The following is a 23,579-nucleotide window of genomic DNA, read 5'->3' as shown; positions in this document are numbered from 1 at the left end:
TCGTGTTCAGTTTTGAGCCAGCTGGATCAACTGGAACAAAAGGAAAACACTCCCGATTCTTCTGGAGTATTTAACTGTTTACTGTTAAAGCATTTATTTGATGAGGAAAATGAAGTCAATTTGTACAGCTTATTGTCTTCTGCCAGTGCAGTTGCCAAGTGTAGTGTTTTTTGTTGTTTTTTTTATCAGGAAAAAGATTTAACTTCACCAGGTTGTACTGTGCACTGTAGCAGCATGAGGATAGAGCCTTGTGTATATCAGTGTCCTGATACAAGATGGTGGCTTCTTTTTTCCAGGGAATCTGTGAGGAGATGACATATGAGGAAATCCAGGAGAAGTTCCCTGATGAGTTTGCTGCCAGAGACCAGGACAAGTTCCACTACCGGTACCCTCGAGGAGAGGTGGGTTTTTCTTGCTCACCCCTTTACATAGGACAGCTTGCTTGATGCTGGCTTGGGCCTTTGTTGGTATGGTGACCTTTGTTTACAGGGTGAAACTTAAAGCGTAAGCCAGTTTTGTTCTGAATTATGATGAACCCACGAAAGCAGTGTGAAGTATGCCGTGAAACTTAAGGTCATGCTTTCGTAGGCTTGTGAAAGCCGTGGCAATAAATTTTCTAAGTGATGAAGTCACTACAAGGACATTACATGGGACATGATTTTCCCACGGTGCAGGCACATGTTTAAGTAACTTAGGTATGGTAGAAATTGAAGCTTTGACGGCATTTATTCCAGATATAACACAGCAGAGGTTCTTTGTATGCTATTTATACGTGGTGCTAAGCTTTTGGTTGGCCACATTGTGCTCATAGCTAGCTTGTCCTGGCAACAAGAAATCCTGTCTTGATTTGAGTTCAGACGAGTTGTTTTTGAGGCTCGGATGTGCAACACTAGTGACTGCAATCTTACTCACCATAGGCTTTTCGGGCATTTGCACCTTGCTGTTATTTGCATTAATACCCACTGGTCCCTTAGTAGATTCTTCTGCATGGTTTCTTTTCATTTAATTCACGCTGTGACAGCTGTAATATTCAAACTGCCAGCTAACCATGGTGTTCAATTTGATTTGCAGTAATGGCACAGTTGTATTGGATAATGACTTCAAATAGCTGTTTTTTTCCTTTTGATATTCCTTTCAGTCTTATGAAGACTTGGTGGCCAGGCTGGAGCCAGTCATCATGGTTAGTGGTGCTTTTTTTTTCCCCCTTGGCCTGCTGTGCTGTTTAGCCCTCAGCTCTTCTCTCGGCTTTCTTCCCATTGGATGGAATCTTGGCACCTCATGCTTGATCTGTTTGTTTCAAACTAGGAACTGGAGCGACAGGAGAATGTCCTTGTGGTTGCCCACCAGGCTGTCCTCCGTTGCCTGCTTGCCTATTTCCTTGACAAGAACTCCGGTAAGTGGACTTTCTTTCCCATTTAGTTTTGTTTACTTTCTCTTCGACCTGACTGGTAGTGTAGCCTCTTGTGAACATTGGCTTAACAGGAACTTTCCTGATAGCTCACTGGCCACTGCTAGTGTTTGTACTTTCTCTCAAAGGCTGTCAATTGCACTTTACGACGGGTAATGACAGACTGTCGTAGTGAAGCAGATCAGTGCTCAGGGTAGTGCTTGCCTTATGCTTTGCTAAAGGCTATGCAAGGGTATGAGGCACTGCGAAAGGCCCATATTTCTGTTGTCAGTGCATCTCCGGTTTGTGAACAGCACTGGGATATTTCGCGGACCATGGCGTGTTTCTCAAACATCTTATTTCAGGATCATTTTTTTTTTGTTCACATTTGAGTGCAGCTGTGCAAGCATGTTCTTGAGCTGCCTGTTTGTGCACTTATTGGGCTTCTTTCGGTGGTCTGTTTGGTAGTTGTTTGTCACTGAGTGTACTGGGACCGCCAAAACAAAAACATGCTGAGGTATGAGAGGCTGTCGGAAAGCACAGCCTTTTTTTTTTTTACAGAACATTCTGTACAGAAGCCTTCTTCCGACTAAAAACGGCAGAGTGCTAAAAAGTATAGCAAATTCAGTAATGCTGCCAGAGGCAGCTGTATGCTAATATGGGGTCCACTTTCTGAAGGTGTAAGGCAGGCTTGTTTCAGCTTAACAGGAAAACTGGGTGAGTTGGTGAAGGCCATGCATTGTGAACAGTGTGAAAGAGATAAATACTCTGCAAGGGACACATAGAGTGCTGTTCAGCTTGCTTCGACTTGTTTTCAGCTTAATTCAGGTCAGTCTAGGGCATCTGCGTAAATGTGTAATGATAGTGGAAATTTTTCAGCTTTTGGTGAACACCTGCAGGCTTTTCCAATGCATTCGTGTAGAAATTTAATACCATGACTGGTTTGTCAATCTGAATATGAAAACTCTATGTAAGGGAAGGAATTGCAGCATATGATTGAGCGAACGAACATGCAGCGTATTTAAATCAGTAGTCTCGAAAATTAATAACAGGACAACTAATCACGTCTTTGGCAAAGCTACAGTATTCGATAGACAATGGGGTACTAAAAGCACTGACTGATGTTGATGTTGCTCATTGCTCATTCTGTGGGTTGCAGCTGTTTGGAAAACTGATTTGAGAGAGGTAGTTTTTTTTTTTAAGTCTCTTGGGCGCAGAACCTTGTTGCAAGAGTGTTACTCAGCTGAGCACTGGCGCGCATTTATCATTTGAGTGCCTGTTGCAATGTTTGCTTGGAGAGGCTCGAATAGAGCAGGTGATAGAGAAAGAAATGTGGTCTTGGGTTGTTGGGTTGACGAGAAAAAGGAAGGGCACAGACCTGTGACGCCCTGTTACCTTTCTCCCCTCTTCCCACTTCTCTCTCCTTTCTCCCTCGCTATTTTTTTTTTTGCCCTCCTCTGGTCGTTCTGCTGGCGTGCAGAGGAGATGACCCACATTCACGTGCCTCTGCACACCATCCTGCAATTGGCACTCACGCCACACGGATGCCAGATCACAGAGTTGAAGACAAATGTGGATGCGGTCGACGACCACCTGCTGCTCTGAGTTGGTGTTGTTGCTCAGGACAATTTTTTTTTTTACCTCTCACCACCTTGACGCCTCTTTTCTGCCGGTGCTTCTGGCTGCACGTGTTCATGTCACAAGGTTCCACACAATGCTAGCGCAGTGATGTTGGAGAACTTCGGTTCATCCGTCTGCATGTGTTGTGCGTGAAGGTGTCAAGTTGCTCGCATCACGTTTCGTTTTTGAGCATTCCTTTAGAGCAGTCCAGAAGCCACCTTCGGAACAGAATGAGTTTGTGTAGAGAAAAACTGAAGACTTTTGTGGCTTAGTGGTCTGCTCGATATTCGTAGGGTGTCTGCACTTCATCTTAGTACCATCAGAATTCAGTGTTTTGACCATTCTATCATGCAAACTTTGTTGGCCTTTACTATATGCTAAGGTGTGTGCCGGCTACGTACACATCTACGTCAATACATAGTCAATACGTAATCAATGTATTGGCATAAGATACATAGTCAATATGAACACATATTGACTTTGTATTGACTACGTACTAATTACATACAAAAATGTCGGAGCTCAGTGAAGAACACACCAGTGCTCAAGCACTGATTACCGCACTCGAGGTGTTTGTTCTTCAAGTAAAGGCTGCGCTCGTGTAGGCCCCAGATATAGTGTGACTATATGGGAAGAGTACAGTAGAACCCCGCTATAGTAAACTCGGGTATAGTAAATTGAAACTGCAGTCCCATTTCGCCTTCCATAGACGAGTGTACATTTTTTTTTTTTTTTATAGTAAAGATTCCAATAGTGCTCTTTGAGATGGCGTAACCATCAAGCTCATGATCCACGAAGAGAAGCCAACTTTTTAAAGGGTTTTGGAAGCAATTACGTGCACCCAAGACACGATATGAAAGAGGCACATATAGCCACATTTGTTTTGTCTTGTGTTTGCACAATTGTGTCCAAAAGTATGAAGTACCAACTCGCCCAAAAGACAATGTTTTTTGAAGGCCTCAGGGCTGTGAGTCAAAACACGGTGTACACGGGTGGGATTGAAGCCGGCTATGACCTTAGAAATTAGGTGGCATGGTTCGCTGGGGAAGGAGAGACAGTAAAAGTGCAGTGAACAGCAGCAGGGGAGGGAAGAATTGGATGAGCGTTTGCAGCACAGGGCACTGCGGAGCACGAGACATTGGCGGCAAGAAGCAGAGGTGTGTTGACACTGTGTGGGCAGTTTTGCCACGCCTGACGGTGTCGTGCGCGTTTTTCAACTGTTGCCTCTTAAATGACACTGAGAACATGGAAGGTGACACAGTATTCACACTTTTTTTTTTTCACATGGGATCAAACCAGAGTTATATTCGTAGCCATGCTGCAATCGTGCAAATGTGGTTCTGCTACTGTACAAATAAAATTGAAAATGCGGTAACATAAAATGTGATAACTGGAAACTAATTATCGCATTAAGGGATAAGCGCAGGATGGAAGGTATTTCAGAGTGTTCCTTTTGTAAACCAATATGTGTTCAATAAGTAGCCAGCTAATTACCAGATAGCATCCTTGGTGCCATGCCATCACTGACAACTGATTTAGTAAAAACACTGATATAGTAAGGATTTCTGCTCGTCCGATTGACATTACTATAGAGGGGTTCTTCCCGAGAATATAGCTTTAAAATTACATGCCACTTTCTAAAAAGGGCCACGCCCCACCAAAATTGCAAGAAAAGCACAGGGTTTATCTGCATATGTACGTTATTTGAATTCTGGAATGGGTTCATTTGGTACTTGCAGGATATTCTGAGCTAGATAAGTGCTGTGACCACAGAATGCACTTAGTATCACTGCTGTAGCTGTGAAATTTGTTTGCTGCACCCCAGGTATGTAAGCATAGCTCTTAAGCATGGATTTCCGACACAGTTTTCTCCAATTTGGCTACCATTAAGCTATTATTTATCATGGTAGCTTTTGCTTGCCTATATCACTCTATAAACTTTTTTTATGAGGCTTCGCAGCAGGATTCACAATAACACGGGAGCAGTGATCTTGCATAAGCCACATGAATTAGATATTTTTATGTTTGGCAAAATCGACCTTTGGTCGCCTAACGTTATCAGCATTTGCTGTGTTAGACAGACAGCCATACAGTCTCCCTCCACTTGCGGAAGCTTTATCTCTTTGAATATGGCTTGATCTCCATTTTTAATCATGTGGAAGTACTGTATTCGCTCGGCCACATCTGAGATGTGTGACCACACTAGGGCTCTCAGTTCATCGTTATCTCACTTCTGGCGTGATGTGAAGCAACTTTACGCATTTTTAGCCCACATTGCAATGGAGGAACGTCTGTTAGAAATGTAAAGAAGGAAAAAAAAAAAAACTCCAAGGCATGAACCTCACAAGACTGGCAAAGAGTTATTGAAGGAGTTTGTGTTGGGTTGAAAAGTGCATTGCCACTGGCCTCTGGAAGGAGAGATGCAGACTTTCACAAGATATTGATGCTGTCTTTTTAACGTGCACTTTCGTTGCCACATGTTTTTAGGCTCTATTTTTACTTAGAATTGGTAGCACACAGAAAAGCCGATCCAACTTGGCATGACAGATAGTGACCTGCCATCTCTGCGACAGGTGTTGTATGAGAAAGGATGGCTAGACTTCTTGCAATGTTTGGTCTGACACCACTATAAGCCAAGTCAGTCTTACAAACTAGCACAGGACTTCCATACTATTCATAGTTATGTAGTACAAAGTTGCTGGTACAGTTTTTGTCCTTGTGAAGGCGTCATTGCAGTAACTGTACTGTCCATTCCTTCAGAAGTGTACGAAATGTGTTCACCTCGGAGCTCAGTGGTGCGTTTTAGTAAGAAGTATGGGCCACTGGTTTTCTGCCCTGTAATAGCAGGGCAGCACTATGTTTCTGTGTCTAGTCTAGCAGGGAATCTGTGGTTGTTCCACCAGTCTTAATTGTCTTTTTCCTTCTTTATTGTGAATAGTTTTGTTCACATTAGAAGGCAGTTTGCGAAAACTGTGATGTTGTGCTGGGAAGTTCCATTTTCCAAAGTTCCAAAGTCTCTGTTCTATTTTAATGGCTTTTTGATTTAGCTTAAACTAGCGTACTTATCTCTTTATCTTAAATCTTGTAACTGTCCGCATGCAACTAATAATTGTTGGTCACAGGCCTGCATGGCTTGCTTCACACTTGAAAAAAATCTGCTATTCAGGGTTCCTGGTGCTGAGCTGCTAGCTTTAACAATATTTTTTCAATGCTTTACCAGTCCTGGTTTGCACTTCAAGCTTTTCTTTTGTACTTGTTTGTACAACTGAAATAGTAACTGTGCCCAAAACTTCTTTCAACGTTGCAGCACGTTGACTGCAGAATTTGATGCATGAAAGAATGCTTCTGCTTGCACAATTTTGTTTTATGTCGCACATTGAACTTTCACACTCAGCATCAATACCAAGTGTGTTGCAAGTAAGGACTAATTGAATAAGAAGCCTATGTCCGGCATGGTGGTTGTCTTTTCTGAATGAATTGCATGTTTGTGTGACTTATTAGGTGCTTTTTTATGTAAATATGTACTGATAAACATGTTCCAAACAAGCTTCAAGGTTAGATCTTGCTTACCAGAGTAAGTTTGGCAGCAAAGAAATTCCCCACAGAATCCTTGCTCAGATGACATGAAAGCAGGTCATTTCAATTAGTATCGCCATTGAAGGCGCAATTGAAATTCTGCTCCTTGAATGGTTGATTTTGTGTGGCCCCGTGTATACCTAGATATTCACTTGTGTTGATGCCTAGACATGCACACTCGTTCAACGAATTCTGTTGAACCTGCGGAAGTCTCTTCATTGCAGTGAAAAAGACTAATGCTTCATGAAACAAGTCTCTTATTGTGAGCCATTCACTAACAATAACTGATGCTGGGCAGCAGATGTGGCCTTGAAAATGTGAATAGTTTGAACCTTGATCAGTAGTCTCTGTCAATAATCTTGATCCGTCAATTGCAATATCACTGAAGGACCACTGAGGCTGCTGCTGTGAAACCTATACTGCAGCATTTTGCTGGTGGATAGGGGTTATGAACACAATCCAAATTGCCATTTCTGAAAGGGGCCTTCTTGTATTTGTAGAAATGTGCTTAATATCTTTACACAGTTTTACTTTTTGATAAAGTTTGGTAGTCTCACTGTGTTGTATTTATTTTCTTGAGGTGAGTTAGTTGCCTTAACTCGTCTGTTTTGTTTCTATTTACTTGAAACCTCTGTTTAAGTGGCGTTCATCCCAACCTTGCGGCTCAGCTTTTGGCATGCTATATATATTTTGTACCTCATTAAACGTTTAGGAGGAGGTGATGGTAGGCGATATATACTTATACTTTACACACTAGTCAGGTTTTTTTTTGTCATGTACCTCACATGCAGTGTGCAATAATTGTTGCCCTTGTAATTCTTTACACAGTGTGTTTTTCTGGGTCTTGAATGTTGATTTTGCATAGGTAATTGAAGGGAAATAATTACTCGTGGACAGAATAGTTAGTAGCTGCAGTGCTGTTTGTTCGAGCGACTATTTTGAAAGCCGTGAGCGCACACCACCGTTCAGAACCTGAAATTGATTCAGTCATGTTCAGCAAACACTTGCTGTCTCAAGCTTAGTGTTGTCTCTCAGGATCTCTTTACCTGTCTTCTTTGAGTGTGAACGAGAAAACTACTAAACTCATTTGGGAAATGAGTCGTGTATTTTTCCTGCACGGGTTGTTGGAAATTTTTAGTGGTGTATATATGAACCGTGTGCTCAAGGCCTGAATAAATTCTCTTATTGAAATTTTGTTGTCACTGATGTGAACTCTGATGTGGATATTGGTTTCTGCCCGTGAGACTGAGATCAGTGGTACAAAGGTCACAGAAATACTTTTACATTCATATAGCACAATGGTCACAGGCTGGAGTTCTGGACTTTATTTGAAGTCACTGAAATTGTTTTTCTGAATAGCTTATTTCACTTCCATAGTACTTGGCTAAAAAAAAAACAAATACTCTACAGAGATCACGAGATGAAGTTCGGGCTGGTTCAGAAATTCTTGCATAATGACAGCAGTGTGTTTTTTAATTATCTGATACCGTTCAGAATTTGTTTTGTAGCTATTCACATCTTTTCGCATTCAGGAACGAGAAACGTGTGAGTGACTGTAGGTTGCAAACGTAGGCAGGCATAGTTGATATGAACCTTTTCATTCAACTTCCGCCATCTGGAATTAGTGGCAGCCGGAAGCAAATATAAAGATTTTTCTTATTAGTGTTCATTATTTAATTCAAAACAGACATCGTTCGCTTCATACTGTGTAAATCGTAGCACAGTTGCACAGGTTAGTAGGAGTCATGTCTGTTTTTTCTAACTGGTCAGTGATGTGTCTGTGATGCTCGGTAGTACACATTTAAAATTGTAACTTCCAATTTTTGTTCTTAGTAAAAACCAATTTTCTGGCTCTTTCTGGGTATCGTGACGTTTGTCCAGCGGCAAAAGAGATTTATTGCTGATAAAATTACATTAATAAATTTTCCTGTCTGTCAATGCAAACTCGTGACATCTACATGAAAAGGGACTTGGGGATCGTCGTGTTGAAGTCATTGGTGGTGCAGCTAAGCCTTTGGGATCCACGCTGAAAAAACCACCTTGGTGCACCACAGTTCGTTCTCGAAATCAGTCGGTGGTAGCGCCACGTTTATTTCCTTTTGGCATTTTCTAGGTGATAAAAGCTGAAAGTAGCATCTTTGTCATTCTAATATGGTAATCTAGTGATACAGGCCAACTTCAATTCATCATCACTTTCCCTCTAAGTTCGTGATATAAGTAAATCAGAAACGTGCGATATTGTAATGTTGTGTGGCCACATATCTTTTTATCGTACTCTGAACACCCGAAGGCATTACAGGAAAGAATGTAATCATAAAATGTGTTGGAGTACAGTGAGCCAGTATTTACCTTAAAGGTATTTTGAATTGGAGTCAAAGTTAGTGATCTCTGGAATGCAACTGTTGTAGAAACTAGTCGATTTAATGTCCATAATTCTATCCCCTTCGAGTTCGCATTGCGGAGATTCAACTGTACATATACTCTTTTCAAAAGTTCTCTAGATCTCAAATCTTGAAAGATTCCCAATTGTCTGGTGAAGTATGTCACGAAAGCTTATTAAAGCCATTGGCTTGAGGATTTACATGTTACACAAAAACACTACAAACTAGGAAAGGCCCCAAATGCAGATGTGTTCAGTGTATATCCACAGAGCATCGATGCACTTTCTTCCTACATACTTCATAAACGGGGCCTTCCTTTTGGTGCCAGTGGAGCTTCTCATTTAATGAAGCTATTTAACTTATTGCCATCTTGACGCACTGAATTGTATTAACCACTTGTGCCATTGCAGCTTTATATCCTTTATGTGAAGAAACATGTCAGACCACTTTGCCGTTTACGTATTTACGAGCATATGCCACTAGATGACTGCCGACGGTGCACCCATAGGGCTTATCTTTTTTTGACAGAGTAGCATAGACATTGTTTACACAGGCTGCTGAGCTGGACATGGTAGATAGCAGCTTTATGTTCAAAATTTGTGCTGGGCTGTGAACATTCACAGAAAGACTTAATTTGCACTCAACAACCTGATCATATTGCAAAGTTCATATTTAGAGTGTCTACTAACGCAAAATTGCAGAAATGGTTGAAAGAATATTTCATGGACGTTCCGGGGTATTTCATATTGGAAACATTTGTGGACATCATCTTCTGGATATCTCTTATCTCTTGGGCTGTTACAGGGTAAAATTGTGATAAGATTTTGTAAAGAGGGGTAAGAAAGGAAGTCTTGTATATAAACTACAGAAGTCTTCACTTTGGTTATCTGGTAAAATTGCTCAGTAGTACATTCTGCTTTGCTGTTGGACTTCATACTGGCAACCTTGCCAGATTTACAAGCAGATCTGGATGTGTTCAGCTAGCCAAACCGTAGCTACATGCTATGAAGGCTGGTTGTTGTCGCAGATACCTGATAGGAACTAGTGCAGTAATTGCAGCTGAGGTTTGGGGAGTATTGTGCTTGTCATTTGCATCACAATCATTTTTTCAAAACTTGATTGTCTTTGTCAAGAATTACGGAACTCTCATTTCAGCTGCAGCTGTTTCTGTAGTAGTACATCCAGAACTCTTAATGTCTTGTCGTGACGGATTTGCTGGCACTAACTCATGTCCCACCTCATTGTTCCATACAGTTATGAATGCACCTGATCTGCTGCAGAATATCTTGTTCGCATCAGTTTTCATCTCCTCACAGTAGCTGAAAAGAGGGCATAACATCTTGTCTCTTCAATGGTAACAACCATAGAACTCCCAAATGTTTTATCTCTTCAATGGTAACAACCTTAGAACTCCCATGTGTTTATTATGAAAACTTGAAAGCGCCATTGCTTGAAATTGTGTGGCTGCCAAACTGGCAGCTTCAGCAACAGCATATGCATTGCATTTGACCTAGTGGTGGTTTATCGATAGCCTACCTTTGCATCAAGCCTTCTTCCTAAAATCAACTCGCGAATACATTCTCCTCAGTGCGCACATGTAGTTCCTGGAAGCTGTTACATGTATGCATTAAACCCCGTGCCGGTCATGTCTGCAGCATTATCACGTTTGCTACACAGCAGTTGAGTTCTTAAGCCAAAGTGAGAAAAGCGATATTCGGGAGCAGTGTCTGGGTTTCAGTTTAGGTGCCCATGTGGTGCGTTTTGCCCGTACATTTGTGTAGTTAGCGCTTACTCACTATCATTTGAGTCCAGTAGCCATGGCCTTATTTCACATTGTTTTGTCATGCATGCTTTAGACAAGTGTGCCATGGTCATCCCTCTTCAATGCAGTAAGCGTTAAAGTGGTATAGACTCCTAATTTTGGTGGCATGTTTTCTTCTCTACAATGATGCGGAAGACGCTACTATGCATGAATCACCATGTGAGATTCGCTTACAACCGCTAAATAATTTATAATGGAATTTTTTCTGTCATGCTGTTTCGGTTTTGGTTTCAACAGCTGAATGATGGCTGTGGCGTCAGAGTACTTCTGTATCACGTGAGACATGGAGAAATGTCCATATAATCGCTGCTTCATCGTGTCAATTTGCTGCAGTGCTGAAGCCAGCCTTCCTCAAGAGCCGGGATGACAACAAATGTGAAAGCAGCGATTATATTGCAGTTTTTTCGTGTCTCGTGTGACCTGTAAGCACATGTTGACGCGACAGAACTCATTCGGCTGTTGAAACCGAAACTGAAATGACTCGAGAAAGAACTGCGATTATAAATTATTTAGCGGTCATAGGACAATACCAGGTGGCAACCCATGTATAATAATGCCTTATGCATCATTACAAACAACAAAGCACACGCCCAAAAGTTAGGTGTCTATACTCCTTGAACACCTGTCCCTAAGCTTTGGTATCTTTTATGCAGTCTTCCCATATGTCCAAGCTTCAGTATTTTTTTTTTGTGGTCTTCCCGCTTATCCCCTAAGCTTGGCACATCTGTGCTTCCTTTTTTTCTTCTTCCCTATCCCTTTTCTCCCCATTGTTGTCCCACTGCTGTCCCTCCTGGGTCCGGCCTGCCATCCCGTGGCGCAACCGTGCAGAGGAGCTTCCATACCTGCGGGTGCCGTTGCACAGCATCATCAAGCTGACGCCCATGGCCTACGGCTGCGAAATGAAGAAGTTCAGCGTGCCCATAGCGGCGGTGGACACACACCGTGCCAGGCCCAGCGTAAGTACTGATGGCGTGAGGACCGACACTGGCGTGGTCGACAGCCTCGGTCTGCAAGAGATTGAGCTCACCGAAGAACTGCTGCCGCAGCACGATGCATTTGTCAAGGGCTAAGCTCCGGCACTACCTGTGGCAGCCAGAGTGGTTGAGACAGCTGTTCGATTGTCTTCTACTCTTAGATTTGCCAAATTTACCGCAATTGTGCATGCAAGGGAGGACAGTATCAGAGTCGTCGTACATATCGGCTGCGCTGTTGGTGCACTGAGGCTACTTTGTTGGTGCACCACGTTTTGTGCGCCGATGTTTCTTTAGCATTTAGCTCGCTAGAGGAGCACTTATGACAATTCAGTGCCAGTGGGGGAGGTCTGGGCTGAGTGTGCTGGTTTCAGCAGCTTTTTTTGATTGTCCATTTGCAGTAGCTTTCTTTGTCTTGTGCTCCTTGTGTGTGAAGCTAGCCTCATTAGTTTGTCCAAGGAGTAAATAGCGGTGCAGGACACATGGAGGCCACTGATGAATTATAAACTCGAGAGTTGTGCTGCCAGCAGTTTTTGCATTTTACGCAGTCAGCTTGTGAGACCAAGACACTGATATCCACACTTTGCTTCCCCCCCCCTCCCCCAGCATATACACACACTTCATCATTAGCTTTGGCAAGGCAAGGCAGGGTCCACATGCTTTCTGTCAAGATGGCTAGTTCTGTGATTGTGGAGCTGGCGTATAACAAGGAGCCCCTTCTTTTTTATGGCATTCAGTATACATATTTTTTCTTTTTACTTTGCAGGACACTTGTTAGGATAGTAGGGTAACAGTTGCACAACCTTGACTGCATCACATACTAACCACATGTAAAAGAAAAAAATTGTGGCGGCAGTTGTTTAGGGTCCTAGTGTCATGTGGAATTGTAGTAGGAATAGAAACACGTGAAATGACATGCTATCAGATTTTGTTTCTACATTTGACTGGCTGTGAATCTTGGGTTACTTGTGTCCATTTCTTAATACAGTTTCCACTGCAACACATGGGAAGTTGTCCTTTGTTGGCATGTTGTCCCAGAAGTGTTGTTGCATAGGCTCTGTGTATTTTGAAGTGCATATAATCTGTAAGGTTTAGTGCAGCGGCCCAATGATTTGATGCAGTCCTTGTTATTGCAGTGTTTACTCCATGTCAAGGCATATAATTTTGACTGAGCAGTATGCTGCAATGTCCACGTTACACACTCTTGCAGGTCGTTCATAAAGTCTTTGTATATTTAGTGCCCTAGCTATAATGCTATGGCGTCCTGTGCAGCTATACTGTGTGGGCCACATGCTTTTGTTTGCATTTTTATCGTTTTTAATTATTTGAAGTTTGTGTTGCTGTTTGTTTCCTTTATATCTGTCACACGCCTTGCCTTGCTGCATAGTGTTTGGGCCCTGACCTCATATCCCGCTCCATTGTGTTTTATTGCTTACTGCCGTGGTGCTCATGTATCTTGGTGGTTATTTTTACTGCTCATGCTATTCCCCGATGTGACATTTTTCATCGTACCTGAAGCGAGCACTGCACTGTTGTGCGTGCCTGCAAAGTACTTAGGCTGACTCTCTCAGGGGAAAGTTGGCGTTCATTATACACACAGGCTGCCTCCTTTTATTATCATTCATGTGGATTGAATGCAACGGCAGTATTATTCACCTCTTGTTATGTTTGGACCCCTGCATCGTGGGCAAAGCGAACGTGCCCTGTTTGCATCTGTGATTCGACTGAGTGAGCTGTCCTTATACGCTGGTTGCAGATAAATGACTTGTTGGTAGGCAGAGGCATTTGCCTTGTCGCCAAAACAAAAAAAGCGTCTTTTTTTTAATGGAGTGAGCGTTAAAGAGTGCCAAACATTCACAACGTGGTGTCTTTACTGGGCCCACTCGAATCAAACTCATGGCGCCAGTACTGAAAAGGACTCCATGATCACTGTATAGAACTGAATGAAAGTTTAGCATAGCCTCGGGGATTTGTGCGAAAAATCAGCCTTGAGTTCATGCATTTTGCTTGTAGTGGCAAGTACTGGCAACACCTGTAATTAAATTTCTTGGTCTTTTCTAGTTTGCAAAACCTGCTAAAAGTGAAATAACCTTAGATACAACAATCTGTCTATACTGACCAACTGCAGTTTGTCTTCATTGTCCCTTTAATTGCACAAAATTAATGCGACACAAGAAAGTTCGCTTTGGTCATGCTGCTTGTAGGTTCTGCATTCAGACTGTCCCTCTGTGCTCAATTTCTACACCCATGGCTGCATTCCCTGCATCACCATAGTCTTAATCCTAGATGTATAGCTTGACTTGGTAATTTAGCTGTATCTATACACAGTTTTTTTCTCCAATGTATACATTACCGTATCTTTCAGTAGATAAGCCGTACCACTCAATGAACCAGTCTGGAAAGCGTTTTTTTTTCCCTCACTAGCACATGCGTTGCAGAACAGTGTAATACAGATGAAGGCCTTAGTTGACAAACACATAATAGAATGTCACAATAAGCCTTAAAACTGAAACGATCTGAATATAAAAAGCATTTTTCCTTCTAATTATGTTGTAGTAATTGATTGGATGCCCTGAACATTTGTGCGAGTAGCGACATATAACCTCTTTTGGTGCTCGGAAACTAAATAGGAGTTTTGCGAGGTCATGCCCTGATTTAGATTTCAGGTCCGCGTCATGTTGGGCGGCTTATTTACAGGAAAATACGGTAAGTATTGTCTTGCAGTACTCTTGCGGGCATGTGTTAAGCCCTTTACTCCTTGTATAGTCTAGCTGTGTAGTTTAGCCATGCTTGTTGTCTTAGTGCTCCATGGTTTGACACTTCGTTTTTGGCTTTAGTTTAGATGTTGTTTTATGAATGTTAAGCAATGAATTTTTTTTTACTAGGGATGCATTTAGTCTGGTTCTTACTGCCCATGCTGTACTTAGCAGTTTGTCTACTTTTAGGCTTTTAAACCTCACGGGAAGCCTGTACAGCAATACTTTACTTAATGCTTTCATAGACTTTGTCTTCGATGGAGCCTGACCCTGTGCAATAGAGGGGATAGCCCAGTTCTGCTATGGCCTTTAGTGGCTAACGCATGCATGCAATATAGCAGAAAATGATGCAGGCTTGTATTGATGCTCGGCTAATTATAACTCTGGGGACAGCTTTGTAGGGTCTGTTATACTATATTTCACCTGTGCATCTAACATAACCTGTGTGCTTATATTTTTTTCTTTGAATGTGCTTTTTACATAAATTTTACAACTCTTAATTTCAGCAAACCTGGTGATCAGCATCATTAAAGTTAAGACACAGTGCTCAGTTAGCTTATGAAACAAAGTGCTTGTCAGTGTGTTAAATAAGCTTTTTTTTCTGTTGGGCATTAGTAGTGCTGGGATGCATTTAGATCTTTTAGTGCTGACGTGCAGTCATGATTACACCACATAGCTAAGTGCCACTTGTCATCGCATCACACTTGCAAGGTTGCATGCCCTCAAAACTGGCTCTTGGATGGCTTTCTTATTCATCTGTTCTTGCTCCTTGTGATGGGTCTTTTGCATGAAAAGCCTGCACAAACAAACATTTCTGGCATCATGTGAGTGTTCAGCTGTCGCTTGCCAGCCATTCATTTATTGCTTTTGTCAGCACAGCGGTAGGATGCACATAAGTTGGATAACTGGGAGCGTAACTTTAAATTGTCATATGCCATTTTTAAAGGGCTACTCTTAAAGGGCTCAACGACTCTTCTCAAGGTCTAAATGTCAATTGTGAAAAGTACTTCATGAAATGTTCCGACGTCAAATGGCAGTGTAGCCTCAGAAGCTGCCTTGATGTCATTAAAGTTTCCTGGTGAAAAAGGCTAGTGGTGGTGGCACCTGTTTCATTTTTGTCTTTTCAAAGTTATAAAAGCTCGGCTTTTATTTAAAGTGTTCTTTTTGTCATGATACAACGGTATTCTGTTCATAAAAACCAACTTCAGTTTGTCTTCAGTGTCCCTCTAACCTTAATTAATACTTCTTAGTAATGTCCACAGCACAGTTCTTCGTTACCAAGTACTTACAACTTCCCATAGTGATCGGTGTCACGAGATGAGCAGCTGTGATTGCCATTCGCATGACAGGGGCCATTGTGATACAAGCTTCTTTTATTTGCCTGTCCGGAGTGAATGTGCTGTAGACATTCCCTTGCCATTCCAAAAGACTGCAGTAGCTTTTATCATTTTGATTTTTCTGTGTTATAGCAGAAGAGCATGGCGTAGTAATTCTTACTTGGTGTTCACTGTGTACCTGCTAGCCTAGTGTAGGTTTTGCATGGTCCCGCTGGACTGGGTCCTCAGAAGCGGTGTTTACACTTGCGTGTATGGTGCTGCCATGCCTGTGATTTGACAAAGTTTTGTAATAAAAGAAAGGTTTTGTTTTCTGTTTGCTCTATTTGCCGGGGCTGTCCCCAACATCTTCATTGTCCTGCTTCCCACATCACACCAGTTCATTTCCTTTATATATATGACCTTGACACAATGCACGCTCATTATAGCAGCAGCGCTTCAACTAGGCAAGAGCCATAGCTTATGTACTCACAGGCTGACGGCAATGCAAGCCAGTTGCCGTGCGCTTTTTTTCCAGATTGAAAGTTTGTGTCTTCTGTCACATCAGTGCTAAATATCTCCTTACTTTCAATAAAAGATTAAGGCACTGTTTAGTCATCGCAACCCACCAATATTCCTCAAAGGAAAAGCATACAGAACTTGTGCCCTCTCAGTACTTGCCTGTTGGGCTGAAACATGAAGACCAGTGAAAAAGCATAAATATAAATTGAGGACAGTGTACATGTAATGTGGAAACTTAACTTATGACATGTTAGGTTAGATTACAGAGTGAATTCCAGCATATAGAAAACATAGCCCAGGGACAATTTAGTCTGCTGGAGAGGAGATTGGGAACCTTTGAGACATGTTGGTAGTGGATAATACAGGGCAGGGATGCTTTCAGTATTAAGAGGGGCCTTTTTGTTCTGCCATGTACACATCAAGCTGATGATGCTGCCACATGAATAGATATGACTGAACAGCTTGGTGCTTGACATTCTGAGAGTCTTATCATCAGTCATGATCTGGGCTTTTGTGGCAGTTCAGTTCCAGCATTGTTATGAGACAGTTCAACCTGCATATGGTTGAACCTGCATACGGGAAGCAAGCAGTACTGTTGTAGGAAAATGAGAGGTGTAATGTTGACCTATTAACTGCCAAATTAAATCCCCCAAAAATGTACCAAAATCGTCAAATTGTGGAGGATTTTTAGTGAAAACAAATAACACTCGCAAAGCATGAAACGCTTTTCATAGAAAACTTTTGCCCTCTAGTGTTGAAAATTGCAACCAACGCAGTTGCCAACCTTGACTTGTCTTTGCGCAGTATTGGGCCAGATAAGTGTGACTCGTCATTGATGATTTTGGTACAATCTCCCATGTTGAGTACAGCTCAGGATTGGTGGTTGAAGGGTTAAGAGATGGGATGAGAGCAGAGTAGGTCAGACAACAAGCATGAGTTAATGGTATCTGAGCTGAAATCAAGAAGAAATGTATTGTGGAGAACAGGTGTCTTAGGTCAACAGATGGACTTGTGTGCAGATGAGATTCGGATGTTTATAGGATCAGGATGGCCACATCCGGCACCAGACAGGGCTAACTGAAGATGAATGGGAGAAGCCTTTGTCAGGTAGTAGACTCTGGTGGGTTGATAACGATCATTGAAGATGGTGTGATGCCTGAATGGTTACACCATTTGTTGTTGTCTTGCCACCCAGATGACCTCGGCAATCTTTCTGAATAGCTCACATATTGGCTATCACCGCAGTAATGTAGTTGCTCTGTTTTTTTCACATTTCTTGAGTTTCTCGGGTGTATGTCACCAGTGTTATGCCGTACATGAGCATTGTTCCCGCTTTAGACAGCGTAACATTGCGAGTCGCCTGGTTGTGCTTACTTGTAATGTATCATGGTAGTTAATCTCTGTCTGCAGAACAAACTTGTAGGTTATGGGAAACTGAAATTGCACGAGAATCCTGAAAAAGCTAAAGGTTGCCGAGGAGCACATTTTGGCACCCTACATACAGCAGCATAGCAGTTCTTGTCTTGTTTGGCACAGATGCAATCATTCCTCTTTTCGGAGATAACTTGTGCACAGTTCTGCTGAATAGGCATTTCCTTCCATCATTTTACAGAAATTTGGTGCGTATTACCTTCTGGCAGCTATGTCTTGCATTGCTCTTTTAAAATTGCACTTCTTTTGAAGGATAAGGACTTCCCCCTTGTTAGGTGCCATCTTACGTATATATCACCACAGCATGTTCATGTGCTTCTCATGATTTCATGATTACGGAGAATTTTGTCTAATAAAATTTTCAACCATTAATTTCACTGCGTTTACTAGTGCAGGTAGGTTACTAAGCTCCATTCAGCATACAATGCCTAGCCGTCGCGGTGGCTTAGTGGCTATGGTGCTCGGCTGCTGACTCGAAAGATGCAGGTTTGATCCCGACCGCTGTGGTCGCATTTCGATAGAGGTGAAATCATAGAGGTTTATGCCCTTCACTACGGCGTCCCTTACAGCCCGAGTCACTGAGACATTAAACCCCATGAAACCAAACCAAACATACAATGCCTGCTGATGTGCTGTGCACATCATTAGGAAATGGTGACAACTGCCTTTAGTATCATGAATCACCGAAGCGGCTGTGCTTAGCAGTTTGAAGATGAAGGTGCATTTCATCAGTTGTGAATATGTTCACAGTTCATAGCTCATAATATGTTCATAGTGTTGTCGCAGTTTGAAGATGAAGGTGCATTTCATCAGTTGTGAATATGTTCACAGTTCATAGCTCATAATATGTTCATAGTGTTGTCGCTATGATTGGAGGCGTATACGTAGTTTTTCTTAGCCAGTTAAACAAGGCTTTGTTTTGATACCCACACTTAGTCTTTCTTTCACAGTCTTGCTTTGCTTTCTGCCTCCTTTCTGCCTGTTTCTGTTTGCATGGTTCTGACCGCAACTCATCAGTCTTAGAGCCTGGCACATTTATGTAGCTGTACCATGGGCTCCCACTCTGTCATTGCCTCGGGAACTATACACATAAAGATGTAGCCTTGATGAAGCTTTCTGGGGACAACCTTCAACTGTCAAGCAGGTCAGCAGACTCATCGAATATACTGCAATCCTCATTTCAGCAGTGTCGCTGTCACCGTCGGGCACCATGGCCCCTGAATGATGTCGATCCCATGTTTGCTGAATCGGAGAACCTGTGTGTCCAAGTTTTCCTAATCCACATCCTGTTCAAGGAGGTGGAGATGGTTTTCATGCAAACACCTTCAAGAAGGAGAAAAAAAAACGCTCTTTCAGATTCCGGGAACATTGGAGGACAAGTTCAAGACTAAGAACGAGTGACCCGATTCATCTGTAGACTTCCGTCCTCTCCTCCTCCATTGACCCCCACTTCTATTGAGATGGAGAGTGTCATCTTGGCCTGGCGCTGTTGATACTTTTTCGACCCGACCACGAGGAAGAAAGGAAAAAGTGCTGTCGGTGACAGCTACCCCTGTAGTGTCGTATACATCTGCATATTCCTGGAAGCGCTGTTGTTTGTGCAAGCCTGGGGCTTTGGATGCGCCTTTGCTGGGGAAAGATGTGTGGCTGCAAGGAATTGGTGTGGCCAACTGGATCGCGTGCAATCATCGTCGCTTGCTATGCCCACCAAGCAATGCCGCATTCTCCCTCCTCTCCTCCCCTTTCCCTCACTGTCTTGTGAGGTGCGGCTTGTGTTGTGATCCTATGGAATGTGATAAACAGCCCCTTGTGTGTATGCCTGGCGGGCCATGCTGCGTTTGGGGCACCCGGGAAGTTGTGATAGGACAGTGGAATCCCGTCCGAAGCGGTTCCTGCGAGCGCGCAGTTACCTTTGTACAGGGTTGACGTTGTCGAGCTATTGACAGTTCCTTTTGAGGGTATGGAAAAAGGAATGTGTGAAGTGTTATATACAGCTTTGTTTTACCGAGCTGACTTTAGGGTATGTTTTTTGCCCAGAGAAGTGATTGTGAAGAAGACTGGAAGGTGTGCACCGTTTGTAGACAGCTTTCCTGAGCAAGCTTAGTTCTGTCCTTGTATTGCTTCATTGATCTTTCTTTTATATGTAAATAGACCTTGCTTTCTCGGTTTTGTTGCAGGGGCAATAAAATTAGGTCACCAAAGTTCTTGTGCTCCTTAGAGGTTTTTTATTATATCACAAACTAACCTCAGCCATAGCAGTCACTGTGACATGTAGGCGGGTTTCATGTAGGTACAGAGAAGCTCTGTCCCTCATCTTGAAGCTAGTGCGTCTTACCCTGCTTGTCAAATGCTGCTTAACATTCTGCATATCGTGGCAGGAGAGCACCTGTTCAGTTTATCTTGGCCTTTTGTGAGCTCTGCATTGCTTTTAACTTGCGCTCATAGACTTGGACTTTAGTGGATTTAAGCGCGAACTGTAATTTCCTGGCAGAAAATTGTCAGTGCCTGCACAATGACGGGGGATGGAACCCATGTGCTCCCATCCTGAAAAGGTTCCCATGCGTTCCAGAATGTAACTGGGGTGCTGTAGGTGGTGACGGTACCCAAAAAAGTCTTCTTATAATTGAGTGAAGGGGAGCAGCTTGGTTTGTAGCTTTTCAAATCAGTTCCCCGAGTTTGCCCGTGGTCTCCCATTGAAGACTCTCCTAGGAGGGTGCAAAATGTTGTGGAGGAACTCGTGTAGCTCTGTACTGTCTTGTTATTAAAGACATAAGGAGGAAAGGTTAAATCCCTGTATGAAGAAAGTAGATGCAACCAGCATCAACAGTCAGCGAAGTAGCGAGGTGCTGGAAGTATTGAGGGAGCACTAAGCCAAGTAGTCTTCGCATGACCGTGAGAAATTCACTGGAGGTTAAGGATAGGTAAGAATGCATCTGGGAACCCCTGAAGCCATGAACAGCACAGTAAGCAGTGATAAGTGATGAAGGAATATTGAAGGCGTGGCATTTGGGAGAGTAGTAGAGTGGATTAAAAGACAAATGCAAGTTATATTTTATTTGTATTTGGGAGGAAAAATGGACTTGATTCATCTGTAATTCACCTTTATTAATGAAACTATTCCTTGTGGTGTAGAGCGTTGCTCCTCATTTTAATGGCTGTTTACTATTATCTCTCATCTTTCCTTGGCTTTCCGACTCTCGCAGTGTAGATCGCTGGTTATGATACTGTCATTGTAATGGGATGTCCTATCTGTCGCTCCTGGGTCAATTGCCATCATTGGTTCGAGTACAAGAGCGCATGGTTTTAAATGTCAGGTTTTTTATTTTAGTGTTTTTATAAGCCAGATGAGGTAACTTTTTTGTTGAAGTTGTTCTTTCTGGGCCTTCGCAACTGTAAACAGAATCATGGTATGGCCTCATCATGTCTCTGATTTTGAGCATCTAGCACATTGTCCCGATATTTACAAGTACACCTGAACTGTTGCCTCTCTTCTGTCATCCCTGCTGCATTCTTATCATTCTGCATGTCTTACAACTGATGTGGTTGTTAGTAACTCTTCTTCATGACGTCTGCATTCTGGAATTGTGGAGATTTCATTTCTCTCTTAATTTGAAGATTGTTATGCTTGTGGGGCTTTGTGGAATTCATGCTCAGTGATTGCTATCGGATATGACATATCCACCTGTGTGCACCCCAGACAAAAGCAAGCAATCTACCCACCCTTTTTCTTGACATTTGACTTTAAACCAGGTCAACAAGCAATCGTGGGGGTAGTATTTTCAGCTTATTTTGTTATTTTAATTTGAAATAAAAATTTCAGTCTACATCATGTGCAGCTTCACTAGTGATGCATACAAACAGCTCCTTTGAAGAGCTTCCTTTCATCCACTTGTATATTATTGCAATTCTTGTTTATAGCAAATTCATTTGTTCTGAGCTGCATTTTCCTGTCATGTGCCATCTATTTCAAGAGAACTGTTATTCCCACTTCGACAATTTGTTTGGGCCAGAACTACACATGTTGTAATACATGTGTGATTACTCCAGTAATTAGTTAATCGCTTTCTCTTTTCTGTTACCAAACATTTTTATCATGTCCCTCGGTGGTGCAATGAAGGAATGGCTCAAAATGCTGCAATTTTGTGTTAACTTCAACTGTATTCACTGCTTTTGAAGTGAAAATGTATCACTTTTGTTTGGAGCTCTGGAACACATTCCAGTTGACTATGCTTGCTATTTAGAGCAACATCACATTTAACTACAGGGAGACGAAATGTCCACTGAATGACACTGTAGATGCCCTTTGTACCTTGAACCTTGTGTACACAGCATTCTTTGTGCTGTATGTGTGCATGAGCATGTGACCATATAAGTATGTAAAGTAATACATGCATATATATGTACATATAGTTTCCTTGAGCTTGTTTTGGATCTCCTTGTATTCACATGTATATCTGAGCTGCACTCAAGTTTATGTGTTTGCGATATAATTATTATTGCTATCACTCCCCCTGTAAGTTTCGCAGAAATAAAAACGTTTTATGGAACATGCTACCCGTCTCGCACACATCTTCACTGCTGTTCTGTTCATGGTATTGTTGAACTCGGTGGGTGTTGCTTTAGTTGGGGGAGGATGTTCTGGCGAGCCAGTTGGTTCATAATGAAGCGAATGAGTACAAACTTCGTCTTGTCCCGTCTTGTTCGCACAGTTTGTACTCATTCGCTTTAGTTGGGGGGAATGTACCTTCTTTGTCTATGACCACATTTCAAGGAACCTGGCTCCTAGAAGCTTCAATGTGTTAGCATGGAGCTATTCATTATCTATAGATTTTGAACGTAGGTGTCCTGCTCAAAAGTTGCACTGTACAGGCCTGCGTTGGCTCTGGCCTCTCAAGAAGGGGCATGCACACTTATGACAAAAAGTGTGCATGGCTTTCGTTCAGAATCTTCCCCAAAATCTTTATCGCAGCATAGCTGACACAAATCTTGTGGAAAGAAAGGAGAGTCGTGATTACGTTATTTCTTGACACAATGTCAAAGGACCTTAGTGAATATTGAAGCCACTCATTATAGCAGCATGTTTTCAGTTCGTGGCCAGGTGAGTCAGACGCACAACATGGCGCTCACCCCCACTTCCCTTCCACAACTGCTTACTACTGTTAGCTGCTATGCACCATTGCTTTCACTGTGAAGCATGACTGGCACGCAGTTCATATGGTTGCAAAAGGTTTGATGCATTTGTGAAAAGAAGGAAACGATAACTTTCATATTTTCTGCTATGACAGGAAGTTACTTTAGCGGGCTATGCATGGTGGGGCTAAATGTGATCAGTGATATGTCATTAGTATGTATTTATGAAGATTAATAAGTAATCAAAGTGTTTGCAATTCGGAACTAAAGCAGCAAGAGTGCATTGGAGCTAGGCGACAGCACCAATGTAGCTGCACCTCACTTTGATACAGTTTGATAGTGCAGAAGGCACCGGCGAGCCGTGTGTTTTGTCACCATCGTGCGGTGAATGAACACAATTGCACCTCAAATGCACAAAGATTTGGAAAACCTAATGCAGTGTTTTCTTTTTTGCAGTGACAGTTGTTAATAGTTTATTTACTCTGCAGTGGCGGCATCACTACGCCACGCTGATTTGTCAGCATGCAGTGCCGTCACGTATGGCGTCACTAAAACGCATTGCACTGAGCCGTCCGAATACAGTGACATCATACGTGACATCACTGCAGCGCACCACACTAAGACGTCACAAGTGACACCTAATTTAGTGACGTTACGTGCACACTACCAG

At 42.4% G+C, this 23,579-nt stretch overlaps 1 protein-coding gene across 20 annotated transcripts in view; it reads left to right on the top strand.

Moving 5' to 3' along the window:
- The window catches only part of Pfrx (6-phosphofructo-2-kinase/fructose-2,6-biphosphatase), a 121,239-nt gene that overhangs the window by 93,486 nt on the left and 4,174 nt on the right, over nucleotides 1-23,579 (top strand). For 6 of the 20 annotated variants that reach the window (XR_013309029.1, XR_013309028.1, XR_013309030.1 and 3 more), the window contains 4 exons: nucleotides 297-401; nucleotides 1,139-1,180; nucleotides 1,306-1,393; nucleotides 11,615-11,742. Coding sequence is in view for 17 of the 20 variants with exons in the window: in XM_077639331.1 (XP_077495457.1) it covers nucleotides 297-401; nucleotides 1,139-1,180; nucleotides 1,306-1,393; nucleotides 11,615-11,742 (363 nt within the window). In the remaining 3 variants the exon portion in view is untranslated. Of the gene's footprint in view, nucleotides 1-296; nucleotides 402-1,138; nucleotides 1,181-1,305; nucleotides 1,394-2,867; nucleotides 7,775-11,614; nucleotides 16,173-19,135; nucleotides 22,334-23,579 lie in introns of those variants that run through there. The other 14 variants (XM_077639334.1, XM_077639336.1, XM_077639332.1 and 11 more) reach the window with 3 other exon arrangements.

Source organism: Amblyomma americanum, chromosome 10, assembly GCF_052857255.1.
Source record: "Amblyomma americanum isolate KBUSLIRL-KWMA chromosome 10, ASM5285725v1, whole genome shotgun sequence".
NCBI lineage: Eukaryota > Metazoa > Arthropoda > Arachnida > Ixodida > Ixodidae > Amblyomma > Amblyomma americanum.
Note: the sequence above shows the minus strand (reverse complement) of the source record. Positions and strands in the feature narration are given on the sequence as shown.